General features: G+C 47.3%; 1 protein-coding gene across 1 annotated transcript in view; it reads left to right on the top strand.

Annotated features, from left to right (window-relative positions):
• COMMD5 (COMM domain containing 5) overlaps positions 1-15,231 on the top strand; it is a 40,271-nt gene extending 25,040 nt beyond the window's left edge. Inside the window, exons 6-7 of the mRNA XM_029067735.1 lie at positions 663-738; positions 14,834-15,231. Of these exons, the coding sequence (XP_028923568.1) occupies positions 663-738; positions 14,834-14,956 (199 nt within the window). The 3' untranslated portion in view covers positions 14,957-15,231. The remainder of the gene's footprint in view (positions 1-662; positions 739-14,833) is intronic.
• The last annotated feature ends 1,710 nt before the right edge of the window (positions 15,232-16,941 follow it).

Here is a 16,941-nt window from a genome sequence, read left to right as displayed (position 1 = left end):
GTTATTTAAGGGCCACAGCCCCCGCCAATTTCTGTCTCATTTTCTGTTCCAGTTGCACCCTTTTAGTGGCCAGCCCCTGTGGGATGGCTCATTAATTATCTTATGGTAGTGATACCATCTGCCGAGAGCCCTGGCAACAGAGCAACCCCCAGCTCCTGCAACAGAGTCCTGCCCATACCTGCCCTGGCACAGGATGGGCAATTGTTCATCAGCTTCCAGGCAGCTCCTTCTCCTGGCACAAGCTACTGCAAGACCTTCACATTGGAAGAGAATTCTAGAAACTTCACCAGGCCCCTGAGTTTGAGTCCCACTGGACCTGAGACCTTCAGCTCTTAGGAGTGAGGAAGTCCATGCTGTGCTCCTCAGCACTGGTGACCGACCGAGGTTATTCTCACGTCACTGTCATCTTTGCTGACTGCTCTGTATCTAGTCCTTGTGTCTAGAATAGGAAGAAAGTATTTTATTTCTCTTTCAACTGAATTTTGATTATGTGAGTGGTATTTCCAGAAACAAAACCGTGAAGGTTTTGTAACAGAATGAGCGGTGGTGCCCCCTCCCTTTCCAGTGGATCGAAACGGGTTGTCCCCAGAGGGTGTTTTGAAGTGTGGTGGTCACGGGTGGTGCAGCTGTTGCCTTGACACTAATGGTGCAAATTGTTTCAGTTCATTGGCCCGGGCACTGCAGCCGTCCATTTTAATGCAGCTGAAGCTTTCAGATGGGACAGCCCATCGCTTCGAAGTAAGTATTTCTGGCTCAGAGCTCTTCTGAGTTAGCGCCGCAGTCTCCACCCTTCCCCACTACACACATAAATGGGAGTTGCGCCAAGATGAGATTCAGCTTCAGGTGGACCACACTTAGCTACAGGTTCCCCCTAGCCTCTGGTTCCTGCACTGGGAGAAGTAGAATATCTCTGGGGCATTTTCTTGGCCCCTACTGAAGTGACATCTTAGAGCCCTGGGCCAAGGGTTTACTAGATGGCTCTCTACCCATCCGACAGTTGCCACAGCTCTCAGAGAGCTAGACTTACCTCTGACACTCCACTGGCCCACCAGGTGTTACCTAGGTGACATAATTCATGCCGCTTTCCTTGTGTGGGCTGATAGACCCTTGGTGTTTTATTTGGTATGAATGGCATTCAGGTACCTCCCTATGACTGTTAATGATTTTGACTTAATTGAAACATTAACTGGAAGCACCCCAGGTATGAGGCCAAACTGACAGTATTGCAAGGTTTAGCATAGAAAAATCATTTCACATTTCCTCCCTATCCTGACAACACTCTTTCTTCCCTAACCCCCACCACCCGCCACATACACAAAAAAAATCCCCAAAGTCCCAGGCTAGTTATGTAAAAGTTCTCTAAATGACAAACCCCTTTTTTTCTTTTAACATAAGTGGTTTGAGGATCCCAAATCATTAACCACAGAGTAAGACAGAATTCTAGCTGTGGGTGAAACTAGGGTATTTGGAAAGTCTCACTTCACTTATCTGCCAAGTCTTAGGTTCATTGATTTAGTTCTGTTCTTTTAGGACTAGATTCGCAGCCTGTTTTTGTCCCCTGCCTACAAGGTCTGCTGAACAGATCAATGTCTGTACCCTGGCTGACTGTCCCCCTACCTCCACCCCCCTACACACCCCAATTCCGTTCCCCTACCTCAGTCTGCTCCCCAGACACAGTGGTAGGAGTCCGTCCATCCGTCCAGGGAGCGATTCTCCAGATTCTGCCTGTTCTGCCATAGTTTGACCGAGAGCTGATATTTTCCTTAGGACTTCACAGAAGGGGAGGTGCTCTGTTGGCGCTGCAGCTGGCACATACCAACCCCTCACCTTACCCGTTTCTCTGTCTACCTTCCATACAAATATTTGCCTTCCTTGTGCCTGCTGTCAGTTAAAAACCAAGGTACAGCTGCTCATCCAAGAAGCCTGTTTCACACAGCATTCTCTCCACGAAGGCTTTGACATGTTATACAAAATGAGGGCATGGATTTCTTGAACCTTACCCAATTTCGACCTCCCAGTTCATTTTTCTTAGTGAGGATTAAGGCCTCAAAAATCCACAGAATAAACTTTTGAAAGTGAAGGTTTTTCTTAATATTTTTATTGCCACCCAATTTACTAATCCATCTTAATTTTGCCACAGACCTTTTAAATTGATTTAACAAAATATGTGGAATTGTCATTAGCTCTAGTGCCATCAGTAGACTTTGGAATATGGTACCTAGAAAATTGTCACTTTAAAATTTCATGATTTTTATTTTATCTGAAGAATTTCCCTTCTTCCTTTTCTATAAAGTGCCTGAGGTTTCCTGGAACTCATGGTCAGTTTTGTATATCTCATTTGAGAGTGGCATCGTTGTTCTTCCTCCAGTAGAGAGTCCTCAGCACAGTTCCAAGCTTTGGATTGTGTTTAATTGTGGATTGATGTTGGAGTCCGATCTACACTAAATTAAACAAGGTTGCCTTAACCTTGCTATGTGGGCTAAGAGGTAGCTGTGGTGATTGTTCATTTAACCATCTGAAAACACCTGAAAAGAGTAATACAACAGAAGAAATGCGTTCAATCATATTTATTGAGTGCTAATTGTGTGCAGAGCACTGTACTGCCATGCCAATAATGTTGTAGTGAGTCATAAAACTGAAAGCTTAAAAAAATCCAGAATTTTTAACATTTCAACCTGAAATTTACCCAGATTAAAAAAAAAACAAAAAACCCCACAAATCATCACCCCTGTAACTATGTATTTAAACCTTTCAATCATAACTTCTAGGTTACATGTTGAGCAACAACTGCAGAGGTCCCTTGGCTGCAGCCAAGAAGGGTAGTGGTAGGAGTGCAGTGTGCGATGGCCTTTTGTCCACCCCAGAAAGAGATTTTCCCCCAGAATGACTTCTTCCACTGCCAGCGTGTGGCCTGACTTAAGGAACATTGAGTACTTGGAACCAGGTGCCTATTTGTGTCTATTCCTTGCTTGCCGGTATTGTCCTAGCTGTGCCATATCCCTGATCTTGTATAGCTGGTGGAGACATTTGGTCCTCTCAATCAATCAGTGGTATTTATTGAGCACTTACTATGTGCAGAGCACTGTACTGAGCACTTCAGAGAGTATAATAGAACAAAGTTGGGAGGCACATTCCCTGCCCACAACAAGCTTACAGTCTAGAGGGATCTCCTCACCAGGATCTCTGTGTGTGCTACAGGCTATGGTCCCATCCCATTCTCGTTTTGACTTTCTTCCCTGCTAACGGCTGAAGGGAGCAAGAGGGAGTGGAGGCTCTCCATCTAAGCACCAGATGGCATATCGTCTCACCTGTACCATTCATTTGAGGCTCAGGCCCAGCTGGAACAGAGTGGCCTGTGGCATCCCCATCTTCCTCTGCCCCTCTCACCTTCGCACTCCATACCGTGGCTCTGAGTAGCCGACTATGCATGATGGAACCTAGAAATTCCTCTGACGTCAGTGGGGCTAGGAATCATTCTTTCAAATGAATCAAATCCTTCAGCCCTGGGTACCATCATGCAGTCAATGCCTCACCCTGTCAGATATGAGGTCACACTTGGCTGGGTGTCAGGCTCAGGCTCAGGGGATTGGCTCAGGCCAGACCATTCATTCATTCAGTAGTATTTATTGAGCGCTTGCTATGTGGAGAGCACTGTACTAAGCACTTGGAATGTACAATTCGGCAACAGATAGAGACAATCCCTGCCCAGTGACAGGCTCACAGTCTAATTGAGGGAGACAGACGGCAAAGCAAAACAGAACAAAACAAAAACAAGACAACATTATCATGATTAATAGAATCATTAACAAAATAAATAGGGTAATAATATATACAAGTGAGCACAGTGCTGAGGAAAGGGGGAGGAGCAGAGGGAAAGGGGGCTTAGCTGAGGGGAGGTGAAGGGGGAAAGAGGAGGAGCAGAGGGCAGAGAGGGAGCAGAGGGAAAAGCGGGTAGCTCAGTCTGGAAAGGCCTCTTGGAGGAGGTGGGCTCTCAGTACGGCTTTGAAGAGGAGAAGAGAGTTAGTTTGGCGGAGGTGAGGAGGGAGGGCATTCCAGGACAGCGGTAGGACATGGGCCAGAGGTCGATGGAAAGATAGGTGTGAACGGGGGACGGTGAGGAGGTGAGTGGCAGAGGAACGGAGCGTGCGCAGTGGGCAGTAGAAAGAAGGGAGATGAGGTAGGAGGGGGCATGGGGATGGAGAACTTTGAAGCCAAGAGTGAGGAGTTTTTGTTTCCTACAAAGGTTGATAGGCAACCACTGGAGGTTTTTGAGGAGGGGAGTGACATGCCCAAACCTTTGCTGTAGGAAGATGATCCGGGCAGCGGAATGAAGAATAGACTGGAGTGGGGAGAGACAAGAAGAAGGGAGATCCGAAACGAGGCTGACAATAATCCAGCCATGATATTATGAGAGCTTGTACCCATATGACAGCCGTTTGGATGGAGAGGAAAGGGTGGATCTTGGCAATATTGTAAAGGTGAGACCAGCAGGCGTTGGTGACGGATTCGATGTGTGGGGGGAGAGAGCTGAGTCAAGGATGACACCAAGATTGCGAGCTTGTGAGACAGGAAGGATGGTCGTGCCGTCCACAGTGACAGGGAAGTCAGGAAGAGGACAGGGTTTGGGAGGGAAGATGAGGAGCTGAGTTTTGGACATGTTGAGTTTTAGGTGGTGGGCAGACATCCAGGTGGAGATGTCCTGGAGGCAGGAGGAGATTTGAGCCTGAAAGGAGTAGGAGAGAACAGGGGAGGAGATGTAGATTTGGGTGTCATCTGCACAGAGATGATAGTTGAAGCTGTGGGAGCGAATGAGTTCACCAAGGGAGTGAGTATAGATGGAGAACAGAAGAGGGCCAAGAACTGACCCTTGAGGAACCTCTACAGTTAGTGGATGGGAGGGAGAGGAGGAGGAGCCTGCGGAGATGGAGAATGAATGGCCAAAAAGATAAGACACAGGAGGATTAGGATAGAGTAGGAGCCATTGGATTTGGCAAGAAGGAGGTCATGGGTGACCTTAGAGAGAGCAGTCTTGATAGAGTGGAGGGGACGGAAGCCAGATTGGCGGGGGTCCAGGAGAGAGTCGGAGTTGAGGAATTCAAGGCAGCGAGTGTAGATGACTCGTTCTAGGAGTTTGGAAAGGAAGGGTAGGAGGGAGAGGGCAATAACTGGAAGGGGAAGTGGAGTCGAGAGAGGTGTTTTTTAGGATTGGGGAGATGGCATGTTTGAAGGCAGAGGTGAAGAAGCCATTGGAGAGTGAGTGGTTAAAGATAGAAGTGGAGGGGAGGAGGGAAGGGGTGATGGTTTTTATAAGGTGAGCGGGCATGGGGTCCGAAGCACAGGTGGAGGGAGTGGCACTTGTGAGGAAGAAGGAGATCTCCTCTGAGGATACTGCAGGGAAGGATGGGAAAGTAGCGGAAAGGGTTGGGGGTGGGGAAGCAGAAGGGAGAGGGGTGACTGGGGAGCTCAGGCCTGATTCTGTTAATTTTCATGATGAAGTAGGTGGCCAGATCGTTGGGGGTGAGGGATGGGGGAGGGGGAGGAACAGGGGGCCTGAGGAGAGAGTTAAGAGTCCAGAACAATTGGCGGGGGTGACGGGCATGGGCGTCAATGAGGGAAGAAAAGTAGTTTTGCCTGGCGGAGGAGAGGGCGGAGTTAAGGCAGGAAAGGATAAATTTGAAATGAATAAGGTTGGCTAGGTGCTTGCACCTTCGCCCGCAGCGTCAACAGCTCGAGCGTAAGAGCGAAGAAGGAGGACAGAGGCAGAGATCCAGGGCTGAGGGTTAGGGGAGCAAGAGCGGCGCAGGGAAGGCGGGGGCGAGTGAGTTGAGATGAGTAGAGAGGGTGGAGTTGAGAGCGGTAACCTGATCATTGAGAGTGGGAAGAGAGGATAGGGAGGCAAGGTGGGGAGAGATGCTTTTGGAGAGACGGATGGGATCTAGAGAGCGGAGGTCTCTGTGGGGGAGTAGTACAGATTTGCAAGGGGAGAGAGAGTGAGAGAGGAGGCAGGTGAGAAGGTTGTGGTCTGAGAAAGGGATTTCAGAGTTGGTAAGGGTGGAGAGAGTGCAGCGGTAAGAGATGATGAGATCAAGGGTGTGACCAAGTTGGTGAGTGGGTGAGGTATGGTGGAGCAGGAGATTGGCAGTCAAGGAGTGATAGGTGGGCGGCAGAGGAGTCACCGGGTACATCCATGTGGATGTTGAAGTCTCTGAGGATCAGAGTGGGCAGAGAGAAGGAAGGTGAGAATGGGGTCAAGGTGGTTGAAGAAGGTGAGGATTGCAGGGGGTGGAAGGTCATGGTGAAGTCAGTGAGGTAAGTGGCAGCACTGAGAAAAATTAACAATAACTTGTGATAATGGTAATATAGTAATATGATACAATAAGATATTAATAAGCGGGTGATGACCAGGGTCAGATGTTGACTTGTCTGTGGGTCAATCGGATCAAAATCAAAAGGCTAGAGGCAAGGAGAGTCCTGGGGCTCGCGGTTCAAATGTCTCTGAGGTGGCGGAGGGAGCCCTGTGGATGGCCGATGTGAGGAAGGGTGGAGCTGTTGTAGGGGATAGAGGAGGTGAAACTCATGGGTAGAGGAGTAGAAAACCGAGTGACATGGGCGAGGTGAGTAGTTGAGGGCACAGGTAGCAGCTAAGGTAACACAGTGAGAACAAGGGCAGTGTTACCCGGAGATGGGGGGGGGGGGGGGGTGGAGGAAATAATCACCTTTGGCAGAGCACAGGGGAGGAGGGAGTGAGGGGTTCCCAAAGGATGGCCGCTTCTGGGTGGAGGAGGGGGAGGGCAGTTGGGGATGTAATGTCCCACGGCTTGGAGGGTGGCTGGGGAGCACAATGTCCCATGACTCTGGGGGGTGGGAGGGGGATGTGCTGGGGAGTACAGAGTCCCATGGTCCAGGTTTGCTACCTGGACGGGCTACGAGGGGATGCAAGACCCGGCGGGTTGGAAGTAGAGTCAGGGAAGGATGGGGGGAGCTACTCGTGGATCTGGTGGCTGTGGGGCCTGCAGTTGCAGAGTCCGGGTTGGGGAGATCACCATGAGTCTGGGGGCAGGTCATTGAAGTCTGATAGCGCTGGCTTCTGAGAGAGATGATAATGTTGGTATTTGTTAAGCGCTTACTATGTGCAGAGCACTGTTCTAAGCGCTAGGGTAGATACAGGTTAATCAGGTTGTCCCACGTGAGGCTCAGTCTTAATCCCCCTTTTACAGATGAGGTAACTGAGGCACAGAGAAGTTAAGTGACTTGCTTAAGGTCACACAGCTGTCAAGTGGCAGAGCCAGGATCCCGGCGCATCCGTGTCGGCGTCTAGAGGAGGGAGATTCAGCCGGGGAAGAGGGAGACCAGCGGTTCGGGGTGCGGCTGCAATGGAGAGGCGGTCCCGGGGCAATCGGGTCGGCGTCCGGTGGCCAAAGAATCAGCTGGGAATAAGGGACGAGCAGTCCAAGGCACGGCTCCAAGGGAGCGGAGATCCCGAGCCCACGTGGTGACGGACGATCAGAAAGATTCAGTCAGGAATAAAGGGGCCGGCGGTCCAAGGCACGGATTTTGGGCCTGGTCAGTGTTTGAAGGGCAGGGATGAGGGAGGCGCATGGGGTGGGAAATGGCTTCTCTCTGGTGCGGATTCCAGCTGTTTGGGTCTTAGAGGTCTTACAGTCTTTTTTATGAATTTTGGGCTGGATTTGTGTCTTGCTGCTCAGACCTTACATTGGCAGATCTTCAAGTCTGGGGCTAATTTCCCTTATGAGAATCTTTTCCTGAGGTAGGTGGTGCTCATCAGTTACTCCGCCCTCAGGGGAAATGACTCCTCTTCTTGGAACAGCCCTTTCTTCTCCAAGGTTTTGAGGCCAGGGAGGTGGTAGATTAAAATTCACAGTACTTTGTGCCTCCTAACAATTACAGTCCATTATAGAGCATCCCTTTGTCTCCAGCACCACTTTTTGGAGACGAGGCCTCAGCAGACAGGCACTCGGAATCACCTTAGAACCCCAACATACGATAGAGCTTTAGTTTTCCCATTTTAAGGAAGTGACTGCTAGACTGAGGGGAGGATGTAACTGCTTCCCTGAAGGTGAGGACATTCCTTCTGACGATAACCATATTAAGGGCAGTGCCAGGCCACAATGTTGGGTGTAGTTTCTCTATATCCATTACCCACTTCTCCCCTTAAGCTTGCCAAAGACATAGTATACTGAAAGCAGCTCATCCAGTTTTGATCAAGTTTTTGGTTTCCCTCAGGAAATTGAGGTTCTCCTCTTGAGAGGTTCAGAAGTAGGAATGGACAGAGGCAGTGGTGAAGGATTTCTCACAGGGAAGGCACGGTCGTGTCTTCATTCTCGGCCTGGACTAGGCCTCGGGAAGAGCCCTGTGTGGGCCTGGAAACATGGGACCTGGCCCAAATTGGGCTCCAGGTCCTGGTGAGCACCAAACCAGACTGGAAGTGAGCTGGGTCTAAACCAGAAATTGGCCTGGGCACCCTTCCAAGGGGTGCAGTCATGGCACCGTTGTCTTGGCAACAACTTCTGAGGCAGGGGACCGTCAGTGTCTGTAAGGGCTTTCCGTGCAATTGTAGTAGCTCTTAGCCATTCCTCCGCCCCCTCCACTCAGGAAACTCTAAAACAGAGAGACCACTTATAATGTCTGGTGGGCACTTGATTCTGACCCAGCTGAAATCAGTTTGGAGCCAGGGCCAATTTGTGAAGGGCTCTGATGCAAGGCATCTAAGGCAGTTAAAGTTTTCCTCACCTGGCTTTTAGAATTCCAGTGAGCAAGTGCAAGAAAGAGGACACTGCCCCACCACCACCACACACACCCTGCGTGTATGGGGGGGTGGGGGCGGGGAGAGATTGCAGGGTATACAGACACATTGGTGGAGGTTTCAGGAACTCCCCACAGAGGATGGGAGCTTGTGAGGAAGCTGCCCCCTCTTTCTTTAGCACAGAGAAACCTTGGGTACTGCTAATCCACCCTCCTTATCCAAAGGATTTTATTGGTCTGCCAGTGTGTTTGTGGGTATGTGAGGCCAGTTGTTTCAGGGCAGTGCTGTATGAAATGCTTGTAAATGAGTAAAGGTGGTTTAGTAGTTCAAATATTTGCATTTTAAAATATGATCCTGGATATCTGGAGATAGCACCTCAGTAATAATTACATATCTCAGGGTTTCTTCAACTTTTGTTCTGGGAGAAGACCTGGAATTTATCCAGGATTTTTTTTTCTAAATATAAATGTGTATTTTACATAAAATCATGCAGACAGATTTTCCTAAATACTTTAATAGTGCTCCATTGTTACATAATTGCATTATTATACCAGAGGCATTATCTACACTAAGTACTCTCCAATTTATAGAGCACAAATAGACTCCTTAAAACTCTTAAAAGAAAACTATCCATTTTTCTCAGCCAAATAAATCTGCAAGTTCAAAAGGTTAAAGGAGCTTTTCTCCCTGAGAATAGATGTTGAAATCTATTTAGGAATAGGCTTTAGATGCTAACACATGTCTCTGCATTGCCTTCGATGAGGTTTCAAAGTCACTCTGGTGACTAGCTGTGCAGGAGGAGACCCACGTGGGCTGTAGAGAAGATCCTGCCCACCAGGTGATTTTTTTTAATGGTATTTTTTTAAGTGCTTACTATGTGCCTGGCCCTGTTCTAAGCGCTGGGTAGATAAAAGGTAATGAGGGTGGACCTGGTCCCCATCCCACATGGGGCTCACAGCCTTAATCACCATTCTACAGATGAGGTAACTGAAGCACAGAGAAGTTAAGTGACTTAGACAAGGCCACACAGCAGACAGTGGTGGAGCAGGGATTAGAACCCAGGGCCTTCTGACTCCCAGACCCATGCTGTAACCAGTAGGCCTCTCTGGAGGCTGTGTGTCTTGGGATTCCTGGCCACACCCTTGGCTGGGGACAGAAGCTGGCACATCCCCTAACAGAAAAACTCATTTAGTGCCCCTAACCCACATGACTGCCCACCCCGATCTAGGGACGCTTCCCGCACTAGTCCAAAGCACATTCTTTTTGGACATTACCAAACTCAGATCCACCTCAGTCCTTGCACAGCAAGGAAGTTGAGTGCCTTACCAAAGTAGCCTGCTTAAGTGTTACTCTGATATTGCTCTGGTATTTTGCATCAAAAAATAATTGTCATCAAGGCAGCTCATTATGGGGAGTGTTTCTGCTAATTCTGTTGTACTCTCCCAAATGCTTATTATACTGCTCTGCACATAGCAAGTGCTCAGTAAATACCACTAATTGATAGAGTAAGCAGTTCCCTCCAAACACCTTTCTGGCTCAGAAGAGCAGAGGCAGGCTTGGACCTCCATGGACCACTTTCCACATTGGTAGCCATAACAAGCCTCGTGTTTTCTTTCCCCACCCTTGTTTTGCCTCCATGCTCTTCAGCTTTGTGTTTCAATTAGTTCTTTTCTGTCTGAGACAGTTTCAGAGAGAGAGCTCTGGTTTTTTAGGAAGGCACAAGTTTGACAGACTGGAACATTTACAAGCCTTGGTCTTCATTGGCATGCTCTTCATTGAGAAGCAGTTCTGTTCCACTCTGCTCTCTCATCACTTTCTGTCTTGTGCCTCACTGGCAAGGATGCATCAGCAAAATCTGAAACCCGCCAGTTTTACAGTAACTCTTGCTGTCATAAAGCCTCCATCTCCAGGTGGAAGGAGGGCCAGGTTGAGGTACTGTCCTCTCGCCAAATTCTCAGGTAGAATTTGGCCAACCAGAAATCAGGAGATGGCCCCAAGGACTGCACCATCCACACGTGCATTGCTAAAGCCTCCTAATCCTGTAGTTACCTGCTGGGCTGCCTTCTATGGGGAAATGAAGGGGGCCATAGGGAGCTTCCTTTGAAATAATTTAATGTGGCTTCAATTAATCAGTGGTATTTACTGAACACTTGCTGTGTACAGAGAATTGGACTAAGTGCTTGGAAGAATACAATAGATTTGGTAGGCATGATCCTAGCCCTTGAAGAGTGTGTTATCTAGTGGATATGGAAAGCAAGGCACTGAGAAGTGATTTGCCCAAGGTCACCCAGCAGGCAAGTGGCATAACAGGGATTAGAACCCTGGCCCTTTGATTCCCATTCTCATGCTCTACCCATTAGGCCATGCTAGTGAGTTTGTGACTTCATCATATTACACTGTTAGGCAGGGAGACATCCAGGTTAATTCTTGCCTGTGCAAAACAGCATGGTGGCAGGATAAGCAGGTCTGGCCTTTTAAAATTGGTCCCAGATTGTTTACTGAAAAAGGGTCAATTTCATTGAATCCCAGGATCTTCTCTGCCTGCCAAAGGGTGAAGTAATAATAATAATAAATGATAATTGTGGTATTTGTTAGGTATTTACTATGTGCCAGGCACTGTACTAAGCGCTGGTGTGACTACAAGTAAATCGGGGTGGACCCAGTCCTTGTCCCATCTGGGGCTCACAGTCTTAATCCCCATTTTACAGGTGAGGTAACTGAGGCAAAGAGAAGTTAAGTGACTTGCCCAAGGCCACACAGGAGACAAGTGGTGGAGTCAGGATTAGAACCCAAGATTTCCTGACTCCCAGGCCCGTGCTCTGTCCACTAAGCCACGCTGCTTCTGTAATTGATTCCTTCTTGTGTCTCGTGTACGGAGTGGTCTTTTTCTGTGTCTGCGTGTGGATACCTCTTGCCCTTTCACCAGCTTGTTGTGTTTCCTCTCCAGGAGCCATTTATCCTTCCCAGCAGGCTACTGGGAGAAACTTGAGAAACCCCTTAGGTGGGGAATGGTAAAGGAGAAAACCCCACAGGATAAGCAAGATGACTGCTTCAGGAGGGTTCATGATGTTTTGTGACACTTGAGTTCCTATCTTCTCGTTAGCAGGGGCCCCTGAGTCACAGTGGTCGAGGGGTGCCAAGACACTAACCTACATGTGGGGGAGAAAGCCTGATTGAGACTATTCATCTTTTAGATGCCTAAACTTCCTCCCCACATTTCCTCTGCCATCCGATTTCCAAAGCCGGAAATCTGAGAGAAGGTCCAAATGTACTTTTATTTGCTTTGCGTACATCCTTGCTCTGAGAACCAACCTGGCCAATGTTGCCCTTGGCTCCTTATTATGCTCCTAATGGAAAGACCAAGAGCCTAGGAGTCGGGGGATCTGGGTACTAATCCTGCTCTATTTGCTTGCTGTGTCCCCCTAGGCAAGTCACTTAACCTCTCTCTGCTTCAGTTTCTTTATATGTAAAAGGGAGATTCCCTCCCCCTTAGTCTGGGTGCCTTATGTGGGACAGGAACCTTGTCTGACCTGATGATTTTGTATCTACCCCAGCGCCTAGTATATAGTAAGTACTTAACAAAGACCATTATTATTAGTCAAGGCTGCCTTAAGTAGTATTTCAGTACTCTTGTTATGGCTTTTTATGGGCATTAGGTAATAAGAGTAGACACACTGAGCAGGAAAACTTCCCATCCAACACCCTCCCAGAATGTCACTCTCTTCCTCAATAAATCTTTTGGGGAGAGAGAGAATCTCTCTTTGTGTCTCTATGCCTCTCTCTTAAATGTTGTTTAGAGAATACAGAATGCCTGGTCAGGCATGGCCTTGCCCATAGACAATTTTTTACTGAGGGAGGACAGTTTTATACTGATGACCTCATTGTGTTAACTTTTCTTTCTGAGGTTAAAGACTTGATCCTGTTAACTCTCAACATTGAAGTGGGCAGCAGGTGTGGAAGATTAGGGCCCAAAGGCACTGCTGTGGGAGGCCTAGTCCCAGCCCTTCTCTCTTAACGGATCATACTGGCCCTCCAGCACTCCCCAGAGCAAAAACCCAGCCACTCCCTCCCCAACACCTCAGCCCTGGTGGAGCCCCTCCACCCTCCACTCAGATCTGCAATCTCAGCAGTGCTGTTCTCTAACCCCCAAGCCAGTCCTAACCCCTAGGCCCCCCCCGCTCTGAATCACCTCCCAGGCCCAGTTCCAGCTGCCACTCTCTTCTTCATCACCTACTGCCCTTTTGGGGGTGGGGCCCAGTTCATACAAGCTGCCCTTGTGCCAGCCCCACACAACTGGCTCCCGAGTTACATAGCAAATGACTGGGTGGGGCCAATCCTTGAACTCAAAGCACCTTGAGTTTCAGACCAGTTTGCAAGAGAAATCTATGCTGTCCTCAAAATAGAGAATCAGAAGCTGGAAGGACCTCCCAGGTGTCACTTAGTCCAGCCTCGCCCTTGAAGGAGAAGAGCTGTGTTTCAGCCCTACCAGACAGATGGGGGTCCACCTTATTCTTCTTGAACTCCATCACCTCCCTGGGTCACCTACTATAGTCTCTCTCAACCTTTACCAACAGGGCATTCTTCCAACTGAAAACCCTCCTGCCTTCCCCCTCCTTTGTGTAGGAGAGTAGTTGTCAGTACTTTCCGGTTCCTCTTCTTCAAGCACACCTGACTCCTTCCAGCCCCACTGTAACAGTAGGGGAGGCTGAGAGGGTGTGGTGAAGTTGGCTTTGGGTGAAGGGGAAGGGCAGGGGGTGATGTGAAGGCTACAGAGTCTGCCACACCCTGGAGAGGCCGAAGCTTCCAAGCTCCTGCCTCAGCATGCAGCTGGGGTGCCGGGTGGCTGTGCCCCATCCTGCCGTTTGGAGTACACAACCCTGCTGACGTTGGCCAATATCTCCTCTTTCCATCTCAGGCCAGCAGGCGTCATTGTGTCGCTCCAAGTTTATTAGGTGCAGGCACAGTCTCGCTTGTGGGCTCCAAACCCTTGAATTGGGGAGGGGGAGGAACGAAGAGTCGGGGAAGGAAAGATGCTTTGTGACTTTAGACCCAAGCTTGGCCTCTGTTGTGGACAGACCAGTTTCCTATTCTCTGTGGCTTAAGGTTCTTGCCCTCCATGTTGTGCCATCAATCAGAAGCAAGTTTGCCAGGGATTAAACTATCATCTTTAATCAACCCATATTGAGCCTTCTCAGGTAATGTGACTTGGTCCTTAGGGACTTGGATGTTGGATTTAGGGTGAGAGGAGTGCTGGATTTCAGAGTTTGTGAGGGAAGGAGCTAGAATCCAGAGGAGGAGCTAGAATCCAGAGGTCAGTCTTCCTCATCCTGGTCTTTGCCCCCTTACTGCCCCTCAGGGTAGCATGCTAAGGAGTTTAATGAAGGGAGAATGAGTAAGCTTAGAGGCAGACATTGGAGAAAAAATTAATTTAGTTTCTCTCCCCACTTCTCTTCCCTTTGGGTTCCTTTTCTGCTCCTTATTAAACTTACTTTAGGCATTTCTAAACACCTGGACACATCTGCTCCAGCTAACACACCCAATGTTTAAGTTGCAAGGAATATAAGATTCTTCATGAAAATGTGTGGTTTTTAGTTGCGCATTGTGGGGATCAGAAGGGCCAACTTTTTATTTTGAACACAGGGTGAGATGAGGCCAGGGATTTTAGAAGGGAGTGAGGACTGGGGTTGGGATTCCAATTCCAATCTTGAGGCCCGGGAGGAGACACATTTCAGAGAGCTAAGAAGCCAGAAAGTCTCCATTTGGGATCATTTCAACCCTAGTCGGGAACTCTGAGACCTTCAGAGACGTGAAGTGAGCAATCTGCAGGTCTACCTCAGAATTCTGTGGGGGCTGTCACCTCCATGGAGTGGCCACTGCAGGAGAACGAAGTCAGTAATCCCCAGGGTCCTAGATATATGTATTTTATTGAAATAAAAATAAAATTTATCTTCCCTAAAATGTAGTGTGTGCATTTCTGAAATAACCCCTCAAATATTCTTTAGTTCACTTGGACAAAGCAGAGACAGTTCCAACACCAATGTTTGTGACTTACTATTTTTTGTATTTTAGGTTCCAATAGCAAAGTTTCAAGAATTGAGGTACAATGTTGCCCTCATACTGAAGGAGATGAATGACTTGGAAAAGAGAAGCATCCTTAAAATCCAGGACAAAATATTGCCATCCTGTGGTTAAATAAACCAGTAAAACCTAAACGGTTTTCTTTTGTGTAATCTAAAACCATCAAACATACTATTTCTCTCAACCTTGTAACTTCTGTATTAACATGCTGTAAATATTTTTCAATTAAAGTACTTGCTAAAAGTTGCTACTGTTTTCCTCAAGGTGGATTTTTTCCCCTCAAACATATTTATGACAATCCATGCTTGAAATCTCTTATTTTGTATGATTCATAAGGAAACACTTCAAAAATAACTTGTGTAATAAAGACTGAAAATGTTTCTTCATGATTGTGATTCATCATAATTATTTTTCAACATTTGGTAAATCCCATCTCCAATTTAAGAAAAAGCTTTAAAACCCTTTGAGAACCTTTTTTTTTTTTTGCATAAAATGTTATTAAAATCCAGAAAGTTACAAAGTTAGTACAAATGGGGAGAAGGGGTGGAGAGGGTCACTAACTTTTCCCCAAAGTGTGAGTTCTTATTGTGAGGTCAGAAGAAATTCAACCTGAGAGGGATTTCATTTGGGGAACTGTCACTTCAGAAAGGAAACTTTTTCTTGAACTGTATTTAGGCTTAAGGTTTGTGATTTAGTCCCTTTCAGAAGATGTCACAAGCCATTTCAGGTCTACTTTTCCTTCTGTGTTTGCACATACTGATCAATCAGTGGTACTAACTGAGCGCTTACTGTGAGGAGAGCACTGCACTGATTATTTTGCAATGGACTGCACCTTTGCCAACCTACTTGCTCGTATCACTCCGAGCCCCAGCAAGAACATTACCAGCATAGGCAAGAGTGTGCAGGCCACTCACACTAATCAAACCCTCTATGCAGGACCTTAGTTGTCCTTTAAGATTGCTATGGACAGGGAACATGTCTACCAACTCTGTTGTATTGTACTCTCCCAAGCCCTTAGTACAGTTCTCTGCGCAGAGCAAGCACTCAAAAAAAATTGATGATTATGTTTGAAGGACACCCCTAATGACAAAGTTTACCAATAAGGTTGAATGGGGCTGAATAGGCCTGAAGGCAATGGAAGACCGTCCCTTAGGTTGATGATTTTTCGGGGGAGATGGGGTGGGTCAACCAATTTGAAACTCACATCAAATGCCTCCAGAAAATCTGTAAGGAATTATATAAATAGCAATCACTGAATTTTTCACCTCTTCTTAATCCCTGTTACCAATATAGGAGTTTGGCTATTCTTAACTCTAGCTTCCAGTTCTCGGAACACATTTGAACTTCTCTGTCTGCTAATGAATCTCACCTCTACACTTGCTAATAAAAATATTTTTTATTTTAATTGCTGAAACACACTTAATGAAAATTCACGTTTTCTTATTTTTTTCTAGACCCCGGCAAATCAGGAGCTGATCCAATTCCAGTGCTGAAAGAATGAAAATCTAGTTCTTATCCACCATACAAATATATTTCTCGTAATATGAAATGCTAAATTTTACTTTTTTTTAGAGCAAACTGTGCATGCTGCCCAAGGGAGCCAGCTCCAACTCTCTGAGAAACAAAACTGTACAAACAAAACCCCACCTGTTGGGACTCTTGTGTAGTTCTGATCTTTCATTTCCTGGGCAGCGAATGTTTCTACCAACTCTGTTATATTGTACTCTCCCAAGTACTTGCACAGCGTTCTGCACACAGTACATGCTCAATAAATACCACTGATTTCATCTGAATGGTGCAAAGGAACTCCCCAGGATCCATAGGGCAGATGCACCAGTAGTGGTTAGCATTTAAAGAGGCTGAGATCAGTCTTGGATCTTGAACCATTTTCTGACTTCAGGAGGATGTTTTCTCACTAGCTCAATGAGCTTACTACTCAATTGTTTTTATGGTATTTGTTAAGCACGTACTGTGTGCTAGGCACCGGGATAGTTACAAGATAATCAGGTTGGACACAGTCCCTGTCCCACATGGGGCTCAGTGTCTGAGTCAGAGGGAGGAAGATTCAGTCCTCATTTTACAGATGAGGTTAACTGAGC

This window comes from Ornithorhynchus anatinus, chromosome 6 (genome assembly GCF_004115215.2).
Source record: "Ornithorhynchus anatinus isolate Pmale09 chromosome 6, mOrnAna1.pri.v4, whole genome shotgun sequence".
NCBI lineage: Eukaryota > Metazoa > Chordata > Mammalia > Monotremata > Ornithorhynchidae > Ornithorhynchus > Ornithorhynchus anatinus.
The sequence above is the reverse complement of the archived record's forward strand: the minus strand, read 5'-3'. Positions and strand labels throughout refer to the sequence as shown.